This window comes from Talpa europaea, assembly GCF_964194135.1.
Source record: "Talpa europaea genome assembly, chromosome: 4".
In the NCBI taxonomy this organism is placed as follows: Eukaryota; Metazoa; Chordata; class Mammalia; order Eulipotyphla; family Talpidae; genus Talpa; species Talpa europaea.
In genome coordinates, this window is record NC_140070.1 from 105791581 (window position 1) to 105811457 (window position 19877).

At 35.5% G+C, this 19877-nt stretch overlaps 2 protein-coding genes across 4 annotated transcripts in view; both read right to left on the reverse strand.

Moving 5' to 3' along the window:
* Positions 1-19877, reverse strand: part of LRCH3 (leucine rich repeats and calponin homology domain containing 3) — a gene marked incomplete at its 3' end in the record, with an annotated part of 97840 nt that overhangs the window by 34936 nt on the left and 43027 nt on the right. For all 3 annotated transcript variants that reach the window (XM_084231567.1, XM_084231566.1, XM_084231565.1), the window contains exons 5-10: positions 19232-19368; positions 18011-18120; positions 9672-9765; positions 8605-8725; positions 5924-6072; positions 3216-3292 (exon numbers count right to left, since the gene is read on the reverse strand). In XM_084231567.1, the coding sequence (XP_084087693.1) occupies positions 3216-3292; positions 5924-6072; positions 8605-8725; positions 9672-9765; positions 18011-18120; positions 19232-19368 (688 nt within the window). The remainder of the gene's footprint in view (positions 1-3215; positions 3293-5923; positions 6073-8604; positions 8726-9671; positions 9766-18010; positions 18121-19231; positions 19369-19877) is intronic.
* Positions 15422-16961, reverse strand: LOC311169859 (zyxin-like; the record flags this gene model as incomplete). Its single annotated transcript, XM_084232106.1, has 2 exons — positions 15422-15931; positions 16953-16961. 2 exons carry the CDS (start codon positions 16959-16961, stop codon positions 15476-15478), a joined length of 465 nt encoding a protein of 154 aa, XP_084088232.1. The 3' UTR covers positions 15422-15475.

Genomic DNA, 19877 nt, shown 5'->3' on the forward strand with positions numbered 1-19877 from the left:
AACTTGAGCCCACATCATTAAATTAAAGTACAGGAACACCTGATGTCTCCAACTTACGTTTCATGCAATGATATCACTTATCAAGCTATTGCTAAAACTGCCTGTCAGCCGGTGATGATACAGTTATTTGAGACCACTTTACAAAAAGTATAATTTATTCATAGCAGATACAACTATCCTCTTCTTTACTACCATGATTCAAACACAATACATGTAAATGGAGATCTTTTTTTACACACAGCATTTATCAACAGATGTCTGTATTACTACAGAACCTGCTAACTATTCTTGTAAAGCACGCCTATTCCTATTTTCAACTGCAGTTTTAATGACAAAGATTCTATTGATTTTTTTTATGTTTAAGAAAAAGATGAAACCAATATGAAAGTTTAAAAAATAGTAAAACTTGCTTCTTCCTTTCATCAGTGATATTTACTTTTTTCCTGAAGTAGATTTTAGTTTTTCAAGTCTCAGTTATTGATCTAAAACTAACAACGTTTGGAGCTGTGCTTTTTTGACACTTAGGCTGAAATTTTATCAGTCTGTTGGGTTGATTTAAATGTATTATGGGAAACAAAAACAAAGCCGCCAGTAGTTTCTGATTGCCACCCACCAGTGATATAAGCCCTGCTAGTTAACATCCACTGTCCCTTTGGCAAACAATTACCATAACACAACACATTTTCAAATATCTCCTGGGGAGCAGTGCTATTCCTCATTAAAAAACACTGGTCTACCTTATACCTCCTTGAATTTTATTTTATTATTTTTATTTTTTAAAGATTTATCTATTTATGCATACAAGAACAGGGATACAAGCCAGAGATGCGGGGGGTGAGAGGATCCACCAAAGACATAGTGGGGATCAGAACAGGCAGACTGACTGAAATACACTGCTGAGGGGAGCAGCAGGTGAGACAGGAGAGGTCCACTGCGCCATGTAGGTAGCTCCCTGGCTGGCCAGGGATCGAACTTGTGTTGCATAGGCTGTGGATAGCTTCATAGTGCTGTGCTCAACCTGATGCACCACCAGGGAGGACCCCTTGTGCCACTGGGGAGGCCCAAACCTCCTCGAATTTTAAAAATTTAATATGTAAGAAAGCAAAAATTTAAGTTACTTTATTGTTTTCATCCTATCCATGTTTTTTTAATATTGGTTCCAATTTTTTGAAGTATTCACAGAATTCTTTTAAAATTTTTTCCTAGGCATTAAACAAAACATGCTGACAGAATAAATTACACTTATAAATTTTAAAAGTAGGGCCTCCCCGGTGGTGCAGCAGGTTGAGCACTGTGCTGTGAAGCTGTTTGCAGCCTCTGCAGCAAGGGTGTGATTCCCTGCCAGCCAGGGAGAAACCCACAAGGTATGGCAGACCTCTCCTGCCTCACCCACTGCTCCCCTCAGCAGTGTCTTCAGTCCGTCTGCCTGATCTGCTCCCTACTCTGTCTCTGGTGAATTCTCTGACCCTCCCGTGCCTCAGACTGCAGCCCAGTTCTTGTATAAATAAATAAATCTTTAAAAAAAATAAATTTTGAAAGAAGCAGAATAAATTACTTCCTTAGACAAGGTTTAAAATAACATTAAAGCTGGAGAGAAAAACTTCCTTAACTTTATATTAATCCTTGATAACTTCTATCTTAGTGCTCCTAGTCAGTGCATCCTCAGTCAAAAGATGTTATTCTAGTAAATATTTGACATGTCAAAAGAACTCTGCAGATGAAATTAAGTTGACCTTTAAATGGGGAGATAATCTCCAGGTGGGTCCAATGTAATTGTAGGAACCCATAAAAACAATAGAAGGCAAGGGAGTCCGTGAGATGAGACAGAAAGGTAAATGAGAAAGATTCAAGACATGTGAAGAATTTGGCATATCAACTGCTGGCTTGAAGGTGGAGGGGCCACAAACCAAGGAATATGAGTAGATTCCAGAAGCAAAAAATGATTCCCAGCTGATTGTCAGTGAGGTAATGTGGGCCTCTGTCTTGTAACTTACATGGAATTGAATTTTGCCAATTCCAATTTTGTACGAGCTTGGAAGTGGGTTCTCCCACACGGTCTTCAGAGAAGGGAATCTAGGTCAGTCAACATATCACAACACTGAGACCCAAAAAACCACGACAAATCTATAGAACTCTTATATAATAAAGGGGTATATTGTCAGGGGCTAAATTTGTGGTAATTTGTTATAAAAGTATTAGAAAACTAATACAAAATGTAACAAGATTAAAAAAAAGTCAATTTTCACCTTGTATGTCTTTACTAAATCCTAGAGATTTTTGAACTTTGTGATGGTTGTGGACAGTAAAAGGGACAGGAGATAAGGTGCAAGTCCACACAAATATAATATAAAATATAACAGAAAATTCCTCCATGAAACTGGATTGCAAAAGACTGCATCCTCAATATAAGGACAAATGGCAACTAAAAGTTTACCATTTTGAGGTAAATTTCAAAGCATAAAATTTAATTAAAAATGAAAAGTCTGAGTTACAAACTTTTCCCCATTATTCTCCCCACATTCTCTTTATCCATCTATAGCACAGCCCCCTAAGCAAATTGATTATCTTGTCAAATACAACAATGAACTATGTATGACAGTTTCTACATAGTCAATTTACTGTTGTTTAAGAATAAGCTTATCAAGACTATTGCTTTGCGACTTCACAAAAACAGAGGAAGCAAGAGTTGGGAATTCTTCAATTATTCTGATACAGTTATGGCAAGATACATTTTGCCATTCAAGAATATGCAGCAGTGATTTAAATGGTCAATGCACAAATATTCTGTGATGCACTAAGTACAGTGGAAAGATCATATCAATTGAGATAGGAACAAGAATGCTAATTATTATTACCTCTCTCTTACCTAGTCAAAGTTTAAATAAAAAATTTTCAGGACTCCTAAAATTCATATAGCATGAATTCAGCTATATCTTCCTAAACTTTCACTACTATGAAGTATCTTAAAATTAATTGCACAAATTAAAGCTTGTAATACTCTGAATTTAGAATCAATTCTATTTCTTTTTCTACTACATGAGCACTAAGCATACTGTCACTTGTACAAACATGGTATCTAAAACACAGTTTCTACACACAGATCTGCAAAAGTTAGATCTTCGTTATACACAGATCTGAAAAAAAAACACAAAGTCATTTCATGCTCTTATCAGGATTTAAGGCTGAAACAAATCAGTAGAATTGGCTTTTCAAACCTGTTTTGATGTGTATATCTTCTCATGTCTTCTGTTTTGTGAAACTCCCTAATGGGTACTGGCTTTACTGGTGAACCCTACGTCAAAAAAGCAGAAACAAATAAATTTGACATATGTATTCTGAATACTGAGATTACATGGTTTTTGTTCAATTTGGTATTTAGGAAATCAGTATATTACACATAAAGTATTTGAACAGAATCATCAAGTGTGAATTTTTATGTTTAAAAGCATTTTAGGCTATATTATTACTTTGGTAACCAAATAGTCATAATCCAAAAATTTTTACTTTATTAAAAAGTATTTCCTTCATAACATATTAATTATAGTGATAACACAGCATTATTCACTGAAAAGTTTTTTCAGTTGGAAAGAATCTTACAGATCCTCTTCTATCTAGAACAGGAAATCCTACCGATTCTACCCTAACATTTTCTCAGCCTCTCAACACTTCTTGTAGTAGGGAGTTAATTAAACAGATTGTATTTCTTTATTTCTTCACAACTACAGATTGTTACTTATGTTTGTCATATAAAATGTACTTGGGATAGTGGTGAAATACCAAGATAAAACAAAAAGCAGTTTCTACTTATGGTTAAATGATATTAATTAAAAGAGAAATATTACTGGCAATGTTTATAAGCCAAAGCTAAAGGTCATTTTAAATAACACTAGTAGGAAAATTAAGGTATTTTTAAATGATATGGTCTACCTACTGAAAAAGGAAATTATAGGTTACCAAAGTATATATTTTATCAAGTGAAAATCTATAAAAGCAATATATCTTATTTAAACACAGAAAAATAATTAAAATGAATATTCTGTAGGGGAAATATAAGAAAACAACCTATGCAAAAATAGTATGTAAAAATCAAATGCAAAATTATTTAGTCCACTTCTAAGAAATGAATAGTACATGACACATCATTAGAAAATCTTTGGTGAGTTATTCCAAAGAGCTGAATCCAGTGCCTTATTAATAGAGTAGTATCCCTGCCTGTCCTAAAAGGCTGAAGCTGATTTCTTTATATCTGGACAGCATGAGCATATAAAAGGAAACACAATTTTAGAACCATCTGAAAGAATAACTGCTTTAATCATAATGAATAAGGTTTTCTTACAAAAATCTCTCTTAATATCAGTATCTTATCACTCTGGTGATGCTGTAATTATCTATAATTATTGCAAGAGGTATATAAACTTTTCATGACAAAAAGAATATGATATTGACTTAATTAAAAAATTTAATGTCACACTACAGAAATACAAGTCACATCCTATTTAATTATACCTCTATATTTGTAAGAGATAGTATAATAAAAATGAAACAATATCATAATTTTAAAAATCTCAAGCAGTTTAGCTTTTTAAAAATAATTTATTTTAAATAGTATTCAAAAATATAAAAAAATTTCTCCACTAATTGTGAAGCTTCTAAAATAACACTATTCTTATAGAGGCCCAATTTTAAGACATCCCTGACACAGAAATCATGAAGATCTTTTTGAAATCATAAAAACCACGATACATATAGGAAGCTGAAATTTAAAAAACGTATTACAAAATAGCCAATATAGTAGGATTGAAGAAATGGTGCCACAATTTTTCACCAGTAGTGTAACAGGCATTTTCATTTTCACATAAATACCCCACAATACAGCTCAATTAACCATGAAAGGATCAAAGAAAAAGAACGCCAGAAAAGAGAAAGGACTCCCTTCAAGATTTTAATGTATATTGCTAACTCTAATTTTATTGTGAAGTATCAAGAGTTGCCCTTTGCTCCAACAGGTTTGCTTATAGCCTGAACCGCAAGTGATTTCATCACCTGTACATTGCTGTCTCTGCACTGCAGGACTTTTTATCCAACTTTAAATACAAGAGTATATTCTTCACACCAACAAACAAAAGGCTTCAGATAAGAAAACCAAAGGATTAAAAAAAAAAAGAATGATATCATTCCATAACAGGTCCCACTTGCAGTGATTTTTCGCTATTTCTAAAAGGCTAAATACATCATTCTCCCAGAAGGCCCCAAGTGTTTCTCAAATAACCCCTGCTCAGAGCCTAGGAACAACTCCAGAAGTCAGCATCATACATACTGAAGTGGAGCCATTTTATTATGCTGACTAGATACACTGAAGAATGCTATTTCTACTTGAGACCCTTGGGGAATTGCCAGAGATTCTGTAGTGTGCTGAATACTCGTTTGTTTTCTAAGGCAACTCAATACTCTACTCTAAGAGACATCTCAGAATTTTAATGGAAAACAATTTATATTCTGTGTGACATAGCATAAAAGCTCCAAAATAATTAAGCTCCATATAAAAAATTTACAGCTATGTCCATTTTTTTTTTTTTGCTAAATGTCAGTATTTTGGTTCAATTATTAATTACTGATAAAATTCTGATTTATCTGTTGGTAACAATCAAAAAGCAGTAAGAACTAATGAAAAACATCATATTCCTTTCCATTTCAAAGGTCGTAAGATATACTTAAGACTCCTTTTATTCTTCAAAATTCTGAAATGTCTTTTTATTTGAAAAGTATTGTCTGATTTTTAAAATAAAGTGGAAAAACTCAGCAATAAAATTAAAATGATTACACCTAACCCAAAATTTGTTGGTTTATGACAGAAAATTATAGTATTTATGAACTGTTTTTACTAGGGGGAAACAACATATTTAGGCTAAAATATTTGTACTACCTCATGAGTGATTCGCCTTTGTTCAATATATGCCATAAACTGGGAACTAAGGCTGTCTGAGTCCAGGGCCTTGGGCTGTCTCACTTCATCGTCCTCCTCCTCTGCAGTACAGCTGTCAATGTAGTCAATCTGATCCAGATCATGTTCCACTGTCCACACCAAACATACACACCAGGGGGGAAAAATCAAATTAGAAAGTCAACAGAAGACGTGAAATTGTATTCCTTCCTTTCTCCTAAATTTTCTATTCTCAAAGTGGAAGAAATGAGAAGTTTAAATTATGCTAGTCTTTATTATTTAGTTTATGGCCACTCACAAAAACAGTCTCCAGAAAAATCTTGGTCCTAATTCACTAAACGATGTAGTAACTGATGATGATTATTGGAACACAAATCTCTAATATTTCTTTATTCTTTAGAAAACTCTTTGTTTTAAAAAGATGAGTTCGTGAGATAGAAAAAGGAAGAATAATTTTTAAATACTGAAAGATACATCTTATTTTATGATTTTTCCCCACATTTAGAATTGAGGCTTAATCAAATCTCTTGGATTTGGAGGAGCTGAGAAACAGGGAACCTAACACAGTTAACGCAAAAGAAAATAGAAAATGTAGGAGGAAAGTGAGCATAGAGAGAAAGAAATGGATATTGTAACTGTTGTCCATAATTAGAACAAAAAATATTTTTAGAAAATTATTTTGTAGTGATTACCAATACAGATACCTTGTAGCAATTTGTGGATAGAAGGAATTATCAAAAGAATTTTTTCCTTCTCAAAATGCTTTGGAGTAAAGAGAACTGAAATAAACCACATAATTATTCCTTCTAGTAAGCTTGAGAGTTCCCCATTTTTTTAAGTTTAAAAAGCAACAATTTAAATGCTAGATAAAATGGCACAGTAGGAAAAAAATTGCTTATAAGATGGTTTCTTTGAGATGTACTAAATTTTAGCTATTATTTTTATGATTTTTTGTACTGCCTAAAAGTTGAAGACTGGGAACAGCAAATTTGGACAAGTCTATTTCTCAGTTTAGTTTTCTGATTCAATTATTTACAAGTGATGACATACTTGTAACTCATGTAAAAATGAATTTTTTAAGAGTTATACTAATAGTTAAGAAAGATGGAAAGGCTACAAGTCTATGCCCACATTAGAAACCTTGTAGATAAATGCATTATTTTCCAATATGCTATAATTTGTGTGAATATATAAGTGCCTCATTTTATGAGCATTTCCCAAGAAAACATCACTTTTTCATATTATCTACACAAGCCCTTCCAAGAGAAATACAGTGAACTACATATGTAATTTTAAATGACCTACTACATTAAAAAAAGTTAAGACATTAGTTTTAATAATATACTTTATTTTGTCCAATATATGTAAAACTACATTATATTACAACATATAATCAATGTAAAGTATTATTGATAGTCCACTTTTTTTTCATGCAAAGGATTCAAAACCCGACGTGTATTTTACAGTGATAGCACATTTCAATACAGAAAAGCCACCATTTCAAATGCTTAATAACTATATGGGGTAGTGGCTCCCACATTGCATAGCACAGATTTAGACATAATTTTATCTTTGAAATAAACTAATGGAAAAGACATCTCATATGAAAGCAAGATAAAAAAGCAAACTACAGAGGGCCTCCCCAGGGGCACAGCGGGTTGAGCACAGCACTGTGAAGCTGTCTGTAGCCTCTGCAGCATGGGTTCGATCCCAGCCGGCCAGGGAGATACCCACAGAGCGCGGCAGACCTCTCCTGTCTCGCCCACTGCTCCCCTCAGCAGTGCTTTCGGTCCGTCTGCCTGTTCTTCTGCTCCCCGCTCTGTCTCTGGTGAATCCTCTCACCCTCCCGCACCTCTGGCCTATATCCCAGCTCTTGTATAAATAAAAAAAAAAATCTTAAAAAAAAAAAAAAAGCAAACTACAGAAATGTAAATGGAAACTGATAGGAGTAAGAATGAATATAATGTGGTTAAGGGAAAAAAATGACAGCAAACCACTTAATTGAAATCATCACTCAGAGATTAAAGTTCTTCTCAAAGAATGTACTGCATTTCTGGAAAATCAAACCAATCTTCTCCTTATAGGTACCCCTCAAAATTTAAACATTAGAATTTGGTAATTCAAATCAAAGCAATTTTTAATAGAACACTGAACCAAGATGGCTTCAGAAGCACAAGGAAGCAGAAAAAAACTCTGCTTAATAAACAAAAAGAACAATTTCAAAATTTTAAGCAGAATAAGGAAAAGCTGGATTCAGATGCCTTTGAAAACCATAATACCAGATGAACTAGAAAAGGTAAACATCAAGAAATGCACTGAATTCCTGAAGAGATTAAATAATGACAAGAATAGTACTTCAAAAGATAATGGTTAAATCAAGATTAATACATATTTATTTCAGATAAACTGTTTTTAAATAGTTTCCTCCTAAAATAAAAATGATAAACACTTTTAATCCTGAAAACAGAGGAAGTAGAATTTAATTCCAAAGGAAAAGAATTTTTTCCTAATGATTTCATCCAATCATGTGAGAAGAGGAAGTCCTTAAAAGAACTGAAGTAGCAGCTGCAGAAGGATAAACACAAGGAGTGTATGTGAAATGTCCACTTAAAAAAGCTAGAATGACTATAAAGATTTTAAATACCATCAAGAATTATGTTTACCTCCACCATTTGTCATTACTAAACTGCTGCGATGTTCCTGAAACTGGCTTTCTCGTCGTAGTCTTTGTTCTTTAGTAATTTCTGCTACTCGAAGAGGCAGATCTGAAAATTCATCTGTAGGCTTAAAAAAAATGGCACACACATAAAAAAAACATTTTTAATTTTAGACACCACTGTATTTAATTCATGGAAATAATATAAACTCATTTATACTTAACAAGAAATAGCAAAAAAAAGTTTTAGAGCTGCAGTGTGACAGTTTCCCAACAATGTGCACTTAATGCCACTAAAACACACTTAAAAATGGTTAAAATGGTAAGTTTGTTATGTATATTTTACCATGATTAAAAAAACCAGAAAAGTATACATATTATAAATGCACATATGTACATTAATGTTAAGTATGTACATACATGTATCTATATGGATCCAGCCACCTATACATACACAACCACACACACCTTTAGACACAAGCATTCCCAGTTAGAAATAGACTGTGATCTAAAACTAATTTGCTTTGGGTTCCCAATGAAATGATATTATAAATAAGTTATACCAGTCTTGCAAAAAAAGCTTATCTAATCACTTAACCCAATTTATGGATAAAATATCATACCACAGTAATTTTTAAAAGGAGCAAATATAATACTAATGAACAAAAGAGAAAGAGAGGTAACTAGCTAACATAGTTACTCATTTATCTTGAGCCTACAGATATTCTTCACTAAGGTCCTCATGTGTTACCCATTACTCTATAGTCCTATTTTCTCATCATCCTACCACCTCTGCTCAAGATTATCCAGTCTCTCAAATTTCAAATTTCAGTTGAAAGTGGCTCAGTTCTCATTTGGTTTTCCTGGATATAAAACTATTTATATAAGACAATGAGATAACAAGCATGTAAAACACACATGGTAAAAAGATAGTAAAGAAACAATACCAATTTGGGATGGTAGGATTATGGGGAAATTTTCCCCCCACCCTTGGATTCTGAATCCAATTAAAACGTTTTCCATTTTAATTACAACTCTTAATCAGGAGTTATGCCAAATAGAAGAAACACTTACTTCATTCCCTGACCATCTCTTATCACCACTGTCCACACTATTGAAACCTGAATCAAGGGCTCCATATGGGCGACCTGAGTACAATTCTTCATGGCTGTCAAAAATAAGACTTCAGTTGTTACACAGAAGTTACTCTAAAAATTAACATTGGAAATAAACTGTACAATATGACTAAAAAATAATTTTATGGAACTGAAATTAGAACTAGATTACGGCACTAAATTTTAGAACTAGCTAACTTATTTAGAACAAAACAGACACTGTTATAACTTTTTAATGGGAAACATTCCCATACAAAGTAAGTAGAATAATAGAAAAATAATGAGCTCATTCAGCTTCAAAAATATCACCAATCTGCCATTGTTTCATCTACACATCCATTCATTGCCCATGAGTCCTCAATTGTCTTTATTTTTAACAGTATTAAAAGGTAAAGTTTATATACACTGAAATATACATATCTTCGCTGCCTAAGTTTAACAAATGAATGTTTTTGTAACACATCTCTATCATGATATACAACATTTCTACTTTGCATGAAAATTTCCATACATTCCCTCCTTCTTAGTTGATTTCCCTCACCCAGCCAGTGTACTCCCCTATGAGGCAAGCAACCACTTTGACTTTTTTACATTAAATTAGGACAGAAGGCAAATAATGGTCCCCAAAGATTTCCAAAACCTAATTCCTGGAACCTGTAGCTATATTATTTTACACGATAACAGGAGAATTAAGGTTGCAGATATAAAGAAATAAGGTTGCTAATCAGCTGACCTCAAAATAGGAAAATTATCTTGAATTAACTGTATGGGTTGAATGTAATCAAAGGGTCCTTAAAAGAGGAAGAGGGAGACAAAAGAGTAGGCTGCAATGCTGGTGTGAAGATGGAGGAAGGGGACCAAGAGCCAAGGAGTGCAGAAAGCCTCTAGTGTTGATAGAGAAGGATGCATCCCATTCAGAGCCTACAACACAGCAGTCAACTCTGCCAGCATTTTGAGTTTAGCCAGATGAGACCAAGATTTAGACTTTGGACCTATAGAACTGTAAGAAAACAAATTTGTGTTATTTAAGTTGCTAAATTTGTAGTACTTTGTGATGGCAACAATAGAAAAGTAATACAATTAGTTTTGCTTACTTTAGAACTCAGGAAAATGGGCTATTTTTATTGGGCTTTTCTTGTTCTGCATGTCAATAAAATTCTGTTTTTAATACCTTGGTGTAGAATGGTAAGTACAGACTTAGCTTTTTAAATGGTTAAGTATAGATTTAGCTTTTTAAAAAACTGCCAATTTATTTTCAAAAGTAGCTATATTATTTTCTACTAGCAATGTATATTTGAGTTTCATTTGCCACATTTTGTATGGTCAGTCTTCAATTTGAGCAATTCTGGTAGCTATAAAATGGGTTCTCTGTGGCTTTAATTTTTATTTCCCTGATGTCTAGTGATATTGAGTATCTTTTTGCATGTTTACTGACCATTCATTTATCATCTTTTGTGAATTATCTGTTCATATCTCTTGACCATTGCAAGATCATCTTAAAATCATTTTGCTAAGAGCCCAGATACAAAATGTTTGACTTTTATTTATATGACATTTGATTTCATTTATATGAAATTCTAGAAAAGGGAAAATTTATTGATTGTAAAGATGAAAAAATTAAGTATCTTTATTAATCTGTCTTATTTCCTACACTCCTCCACAAAGAGTACTCAGCAAAAACTCTCTCAGAGTAATTCTAAAATTAGTTTACTAAAAGAACTGCAATTAATAACCCCCAATTTTTATTTTGAAAAAAGTCATATTTACACAAGAGCTGGAGTACAATACAATGAATATCCATTTGCCTTTCACCTAGACCTACAAGTTGTTAGCATTTAAGTCAAATATTTTATATATAATAAAGTAAAAAAAAGAAACAAAAATTATACATAACATCTATATGACATGTCTGCCATTTATCCTTCCTTTAAAGTCCAGAACCTAAGGACAGGTCCTGTGTATTTGATCACAGCAAAGTCAGGACAAGGTGCCTAATTTTGAAAGCTTTCTAGCAAAATATTTATTTAAATCATTCTTTAAAAAGTATTCTGCGGGCCTCCCCGGTGGCTCAGCGGTTGAGCGCTGGGTTGTGAAGCTGCCCGCAGCCTCTGCAGCGCCGGTTCGATCCCCGGCTGCTCCCCTGCCACCGGAGGAGGGTCCCACATGGCGCGCAAACCTCTCCTGCCGCCCGCTGCTCCCCTCAGCAGTGTACTTCGGTCATTCTGCCTGCTCTGCTCCCCGCTCTGGCTCTGGTGAATTCTCTCACCCTCCCACGCTTCTGACTGTACCCAGTGTATGCATAAATAAATAAATAAATAAATCTTGTATAAATAAATAAATCTTTAAAAAAAACAAACAAAAAAACCAAAAAAAAAAAAAAAAGTATTCTGCAGCTGCCAAGAGAAATATGTATATATCAAGAATTACTAGAGTGCTTTTTAATATTATGTAATTTTTTTCAGTAAAGCTTTTCAGATTTCTAGAATGCTGTTTTATATAATGTATTTTCTATCAAGTGACCACTCAAGATAAGTCTATTTTACTGTGATACTTTTTTTTAAAAAAATATTTATTGATTTATTTTTACAAGCACTGGGTACAGTCAGAAGCGCGGGAGGGCGAGAGAACCCACCAGAGCCAGAGCGGGGAGCAGAGCAGGCAGAAGGACCGAAGTACACCGCTGAGGGGAGCAGCATGCGGCAGGAGAGGTCTGCGCGCCATGTGGGACCCTCCTTCGGTGGCCGGGGAGCAGCCGGGGATCGAAACGACGCTGCAGAGGCTGCGGGCAGCTTCGCAACCCAGCGCTCAACCGCTGCGCCACCGGGGAGGCCCTACTGTGATACTTTTTAAGTGGATAGCATAAAAAGAATGAATAAAATCTTTGAATTAAACTATCATTTTATATTTATTCAGTTATCTTTAACTTTTCCATATATTTTCTTTGGCTCAGAGATTAAAGTGAAGCATATACATTTGCCAATTTTCTGGGTTTAAGAGTATTTTGGTTTTAACACTGAAAGTTCTGTGTTCCAAGAAATCTCAATCACAGGCAAATCAGAACAAATGGTCAGGCTCTGTATAAATATGGCCTCCAAGAAGCCAAGTAGAGTTCTGCCAAGCTAGGTTCCAACTATACCCTGTCAGAAAGTACAGTTTCCTTAATAAATCAGTAATAGTGCAGTGAGGAGTTGAGAAGTTGGCTTTCTGATTGTTTAACAGATTTGAACTTACAACTTGACACCATTATTTACTAGCTATATGACTAACTTGTTATCTCTTTCAATCGTTTCAATGTTCACAGGTCAACAATGCTGACCTCACAGAGTTGCTATAAAGACTGAGAAAATATAGCTAAGGACTTGCACAAAGTCTGTACATAGTACTATATAAAAGTTATTATTACTTCTATGAAGAATACGCCCTTAAAGAGAACATCTCCTACTATAACAAGTCACTAAACATCTTTTAGTCCAGCAAACATTTATTGAATACCAGGCAGTGTTTGAGGTGCTAACAACATAAATATGAATAAAGGATGACCACTGCTTTCATAAGATCAGGCTTGTTGGAGAAAATCAATTACAAGACCAGGGTTCTAAAAGCAGAACTTTCCTTACCACAATGATGTAGTCTTTTCTTAGTTTTTGTTCACTGCCATATCATCATAAATAAATATATTTAGTCTATAACATAAAGCTGCTTAAAATCAGCTAAGCAAAAAGGCATAGGTCACTAAATATCACAATTGGAAAACATGTATACCAATGTGTAAAATGAAAGAGTTATCACATGAGTACACCTTACTAAGGGGTTAGAAACACTTACATCTGGAAATAAATTAAACATTTGGGACCTTTATAAAATGAATTAAGGAAGTTTGGGTGTTGTGTTTATGTCAGACAAAAGTAGTCAGAAAACTACACCTAAAGACTAAAAGTACCAGCGCATCCAATTTGTACTGAATATCTGAAGTGCTACAAGAGTAATAAAAATTCTCTTTAGCAAGATAGGACTCTTAAGACTAAATTGGTCCTAGATCACAGTAGAGTTAGTAACTACCCCAATCCTTATACAGAGCTTTACTAAAGGTCAGCAAAGCACTTTTAGACACATTACTTTGATCCTCAGAATTATTATGAGAATATAAACAGGATAAAGATCTCATATGGAAGAAACTGAAGTTCAGAGCGGTTAAATGAACTGCCCTAACAGTAGAGGGATCTAGAGAGAACCATGTCTTCTGACTCCATGATGGCACTTTGAATACATGTACAATTAACTACAATGCAATTTTACCAATATCTACCTCAGTGAGAAAGTCAATAAGGTATAACAAATATCTCATTCACTGATGCATGAAGAATTTATATATTTCTAGGATATATATAATAATTTCTAGGATATATATATTAATATATATAGTTTCTAGATCATTCTGAAATACTGATAGTTATAAATAACATAATTCCTGAAAAATGGAAAATATAAAAGACTTAATCTAGCTAGCATATATAAGGATTATAATAGGGTCTGGAAGACATTAGATCTATAATCAACAATTCCTTTAGAGAGACATGATATCTTTATGTTACTTCGATTTTCCATTTAGGAAAGCTTTCTCCATTGATTTTAAAGCCTTCTTTTACATCTTTGTAAACATACAAATTCTTGCCAGGTTTTTTGATATGCTACATGTTTTTAAAGTAGTATGATCCAGATTGTATTACTTAGAAAAATTAGGTCAAAACTAATTAGTCCTTAAAACTCAGGACAGTCACGATAAATTGGTTCTGCAATTAAGCTCTAGAGCCTCGGGGCCTCCCCGGTGGCGCAGCGGTTGGGTGCTGAGCAGCGAAGCTCCCCGCAGCCTCTGCAGCACCGGTTCTGTCTTATCTGCTGCTCCTCTTAGCAGTGTGCTTTGGTGGCTCTGCCTGTTCTGCTTCCCACTGTCTCTGGTGAATCCTCTCGCCACCCCCACACCTCTGGTCTATAGGCTAGATCTAGCAGAGTAAGACAGACCTAATCCCTTCCATTTGCTATAACCTTTATTTATTTATTTATTTATTTCTAAAGATTTATTTATTTTTATATAAGAAATGGGGTACAGGCCAGAGATGCGGGGGGAGGGGGTGGCGGTGTGAGGATTCACCAGACAGAGCTAGAAATAGAACAGACAGATGGACCGAAGTACACTGCTAAGGGGAGCAGCGGGCGAGACAGGAGAGGTCTGTCCCGCCATGTGGGTTGCTCCCTGGCTGGCTGGGAATCGAACTCGTGCTGCAGTGGCTGCTTCATAGGTCTTTTTTTTTTTTTTTTTTTTTCTGGAAAACAAGGTTTTTTATTTGTAGCATTAGCCACACCTGGCAGCACAGGACAGGTGGGAGCGTGTGGGCAGCTCAGCCCAGCCCTGCCCACCGCCCAGAGGGTCAGGGCCTTCTCCTGCAATCAGCAAGCAGAGCTCCAGACTGCTGGGGGCCAGCCGAGAACAGGGGTGCAGCAGTGACAGCAGCCGCCCCCTCAGATGGACACCTGGAGGAGGTCGGTGGGTGGTCTCTGCAGGGCGGTGGGGGCTGGAAAGCCGGGGCAGGAACTCTGCCTCCCTCACCGGGGTTGGGGCCTGGATCAGGGCCCTTAGGAGCCTGGGGTGGGGTTTGGAATGGAGGGAGGGGCTGGACATTCAAAAATAACTGAGGGGGCGGGACAGGTGGAGGGGCAGAGCGGGTGGTGCGCTACTAGGACCGCTGTGCAGAGAGCTATCCTCGCTCAGGCCTGGGCTCTGGCCCCGTGGCACTTCCGGCACAGCACGTGACCATCTAGCGGGAAGCAGCCATTGTCATCTGCCTCAAAAGACAGCGGCTTCCCGCAATCCTCACACTTGTAGCACTTCATGTGGAAGTTCTTGTCGAGGGCGACCACTCGCACCGTTTCCTCGCGGCCAGGCTCGGGCATGATGGGCTCTGAGCAGACAGAGCACCTGGGGGCATACTGCTTGTGGTAGTCGGGGACGCAGTGGGGCCGGTTGGCCTGATCCACGATGAAGGAGGTGCCTTCCAGGGGGCAGGCGCACACCACGCAGGTGAAGCACTGAGGGTGGTAGGCCTTGCCCGTGGCCCGCAGCATGCGCTCCGTGATGGGCTGCCCACAGGTGTTGCACTTCTCCAGGGTGTCCTGAGGAGGGAGCCGCAGGCGGTGGGTAACCCCTGCGCCACCAGGGAGGCCCTGCTATAACCTTTAATGTTCTTCTTTAACATCAAATAGCTGCTCTTTCAGTCCTCTCAGAGTTAAAAATGTTAGAATTGAGACTACTATAGGTAGGAATTTTTTCTAGATATGTAATTTGGGTGAGTTTCTCTTTATGTATTCTTATAAAATTTACTAAATTATTATTGTATGCTTAAAAAAATAGATTCGAGCTGGTGTTTTAAATATCCTTCATAGTGTCTATTCAAATCTTTAATCAAATAGCCAGACCAAAACTACCAAAATGTCATTACAAGATTGTTTCTGATGTTATTACAAAATTGTTTCCTCACTTTAAGTGAGGAAAGCTAGGAGGGAAATAACATTTGTGTGATTAAATTCACCATTCATTCAAAAAATATTTGTTGAGCATCTACTGTACATGCCACACACTCAGCTAAACTAGGCATGAGACATGAATGGTGAAAAAGAAAGCATGGTCTGTGGCAGAAAGCATGTTCCTTTGGAGTAATATTCAACTTATCTGAGTATTTATCTGTTTTGTGTGAGTATTTATCTGTTTTGTGTAAGTAAAATTTTCGGGTAACTTGGGATTACTTCTCTTTATACCACAAGCATTTAAATATTTAATTTTAATAATATCTGATGAAAAAATTAAATTATAATGCACATTTCCCTTTACTGAAAAATAATATGCCTTAATATATCTTAGCATTTTCTTACTGAACATCAATTATTGTACTGTTATAATGTAGTAACTTAAAACATTACCAAAATATGAAGGATTATTTGCATATACATCTAATGGTGTCAAACTGCCATGTTTAGAGTTTTACTGCTTTTCAATATTTTATTAAAATTATTAAGTACAATGTCATACACATAAAAATTAATATAACTGACAGCTTTTAAAACATGATGAAACATTAATACCTATACCTTTTTCACAATGAATCTTCCTCTCAGTTAACCATTTAAATTTTTTGCTTAATATGTCTTTTTAGCTTTATATTTTTTTCTTTCAAATTCTTTTCTGTACTCTTAGCATGTCTGCTTTTGAAATCTATCAAAATAAAGATTGATAATCTGTTTTAGACTATGATACTAAGAAGCAAACTTATCAGGACAGGTTTTTATGCAAAATGCGACAGGTTCTAAGGCCTAAAAAGTTCTCTTTTGAGGCATCCCTGGTGGCACAAGGGGTTGAGACGCAACCGATGAAGCTATTGGCAGCCTCTGCAGCACGAGTTTGATCCCCGGCCAGGGAGCTGCACACATGGCACAGCAGACCTCTCCTGACTTGCCTGCTGCTCCCCTCAGCAGTGTATTTCAGTCAGTCTGCCTGTTCTGCTCCCTACTCTGACTCTGGTGAATCCTCTCAACCCCCCCCAACTCTGGCCTATACCCCAGTTCTTGTATGTATAAATAAAAAAAAAAGAGTTCTCTTTTGAATACAGTTCATTGAGACATCTCTTATGCCTGTTTTAAGGTCTTTTGAATTCCTGCTACTTAAGACAGTAATAGGTTGGAAGTGCCAGTTGGATGACCTTATGAGTTAGGAGTTATGTAAGTGAGGGAGTGACAGAAAAGATCCTGAAATGACACTAAATGGTCATCATTTCAACCTTTTCACTCTCTGCAGGAAAACGGAAACCCAAAAAGTTTCAATGACTTGCTTTAAATCACAAAACCAGTTAGTGGAGCGCAAAGGTTAGAATTCAAGTCATTGAGATGAGGCATTTTCAACTGGGGACTTCTAGGGGACATTTGCAATTCCTGGAGACATTTTCATCACAGTGGGACGGTACTACACAATACAGAGATACTGCTAAACACTGGCCAATATACACAATTGCTCCTCACACAAAGAATTATCCAGTCCAAATTATCAATATTACCTAGGTTGAAAAGCCTTGACTTAGACCTAATTATACATACTTTATCAGACTATGTAGTCAACTTTTTACTTAATATAAGCTTTCTGAGGCTAGCATTAAAATATTATTTTGCTTTAGTCAAACATTCAGACAGTTTAAGGGTCCAGTTTGATTCCCTCTGAGATGGAATATGATAAATGAAAGAATAGAACATACTCACCAGGAGCCAAAACCCAAGGGTCTCCTGTCATAATCTGGCAGATCTGGGGCAATCTTACAAGCTTGTATGTTCAGGTATTTAAATATGTGGATTTTGCCTTTTATACATATCTAAATAAAACATATGAATGCAACCACATCACTCATTTGAAACATTTATCCCTTTTTAATCACAAATCAGCTTTTTATCATTTACAGGAAACAGATGACACTTCTATTAAGCAGAAGATAATAATTATGTAGTTATTGTAACAGATTACATTGTTTATCATTTTAGGTGTTATTTAGGAGTGATATAAGTATAGGTTTTGCTTTCTAATCACTAATAAGTTTCAGTAATAAACAAAATAAATGATTTCAAACACTCTTAGAAACCAAGTAAACTTATCACACTGGTTAGTGAGGCAAATAGGGATTTAAAGCATTTCTTCCCCATGGATTATAGGCAACTTTTGCTTTCAAGAATCTAACAAGCATGTATAACTATTTTCAATTCTACTTTCTCTAAGAAAGAACAGGAATCTGTTGCTACCTGTTAAAAGGCAAAACATAACTTACTAGGATAATGAGGCCCATCTATAGTTAAGAACTTCACTTATAAAGCCTTATGTTGCCACATAAATGTATAAACAAAACCATTAATAGACTGCATAGTGAAAAAATTTACAGTGAAACACATGGGTTCACAGAATTTTATAGCTTGCAGGATGTACAGAATCTATAAAGGTACAGTATAAAGATTTTATTACTAAACAGATTCATTTTGCTCATTTATAAACAAATGACAAAAATGACTCAATGAGAATTTTGTGATTTTAGAAAACCGAAAGGTAAAAAATATTGGCTAGAAGACTTGCATTGATAAATTATATCATCTTTTTACCTGAAAATCAAGTATTTTTAATTGTCATTAACATTTACATTATCTACACTCATGTTTTACTAGAAAGCAATTAACTCTAACCAATAGAAAAACATTTTTAGAACCCCTTAACTAAAAAAAAAAAAAAAAGAAGAATTTAATAAAAAGAAAAAACACTTCTGGAAATATCACCTATCTTCCATCCCATTTTATTCAAGACTTCTTAAAAATACATATGCGTGCGAGTTTATTTTTAAAAACTTAATTTATAATAGAACAATAAACTCATATAAGTGAAGTTTTAAATTTCATCACCTTTGTTAAAAAGTTCATAGAATACTTTATATCAACTAAGGTTACCTGTGCAGGAGGAGACTGTAGTGGATTGTTATCTAAGGTGATCATCTGTAGGTGCCTAAGGTTCCGATAACAGACAGGAATTGCTGTAATTTTATTGCAGGAGAAGTCTAACCGGATCAAAGGCAACTCTGCCAGTTCTGCATGCAGGTAAAATGGAAATGAACAATAATGATATTTAAAACTATACAATTTTTATTTGCCTTTCCAGGTAAATATGGTGTATTTAACATAGGTACTTAGCTCTAGTCTCTCTCAGTCACTAGCTAAGATAGCAAAGGGGTGTAAAATGAAATCCAGTTGCTTACAGATTAGAATACTAATGAAAAACCAGTTTCTGACCCCTTATCAACTATATAAAGTCTCAGATGCTAGAGGTCTAATACCATAAAAAGGTGAGAATAACTAAAGTATTAGATTATAGTCTCTACAAAGAACAACCTAGATGTCTAGGCCCCAACCCCAACTCACAAAGCTAGGGTACTACCCACCCCTCTCTCCAATGACCATAAGAGTCATCATTTTATTCTCTAAAAAATAGAATCAAGGGACTCCCTGGTGGCGCAAGGAGTTAAGACAACCTATGAAGCCATCCGCAGCCACTGAAGAATGAATTCGATGCCTGGTCAGGGAGCTACCCACATGGCGC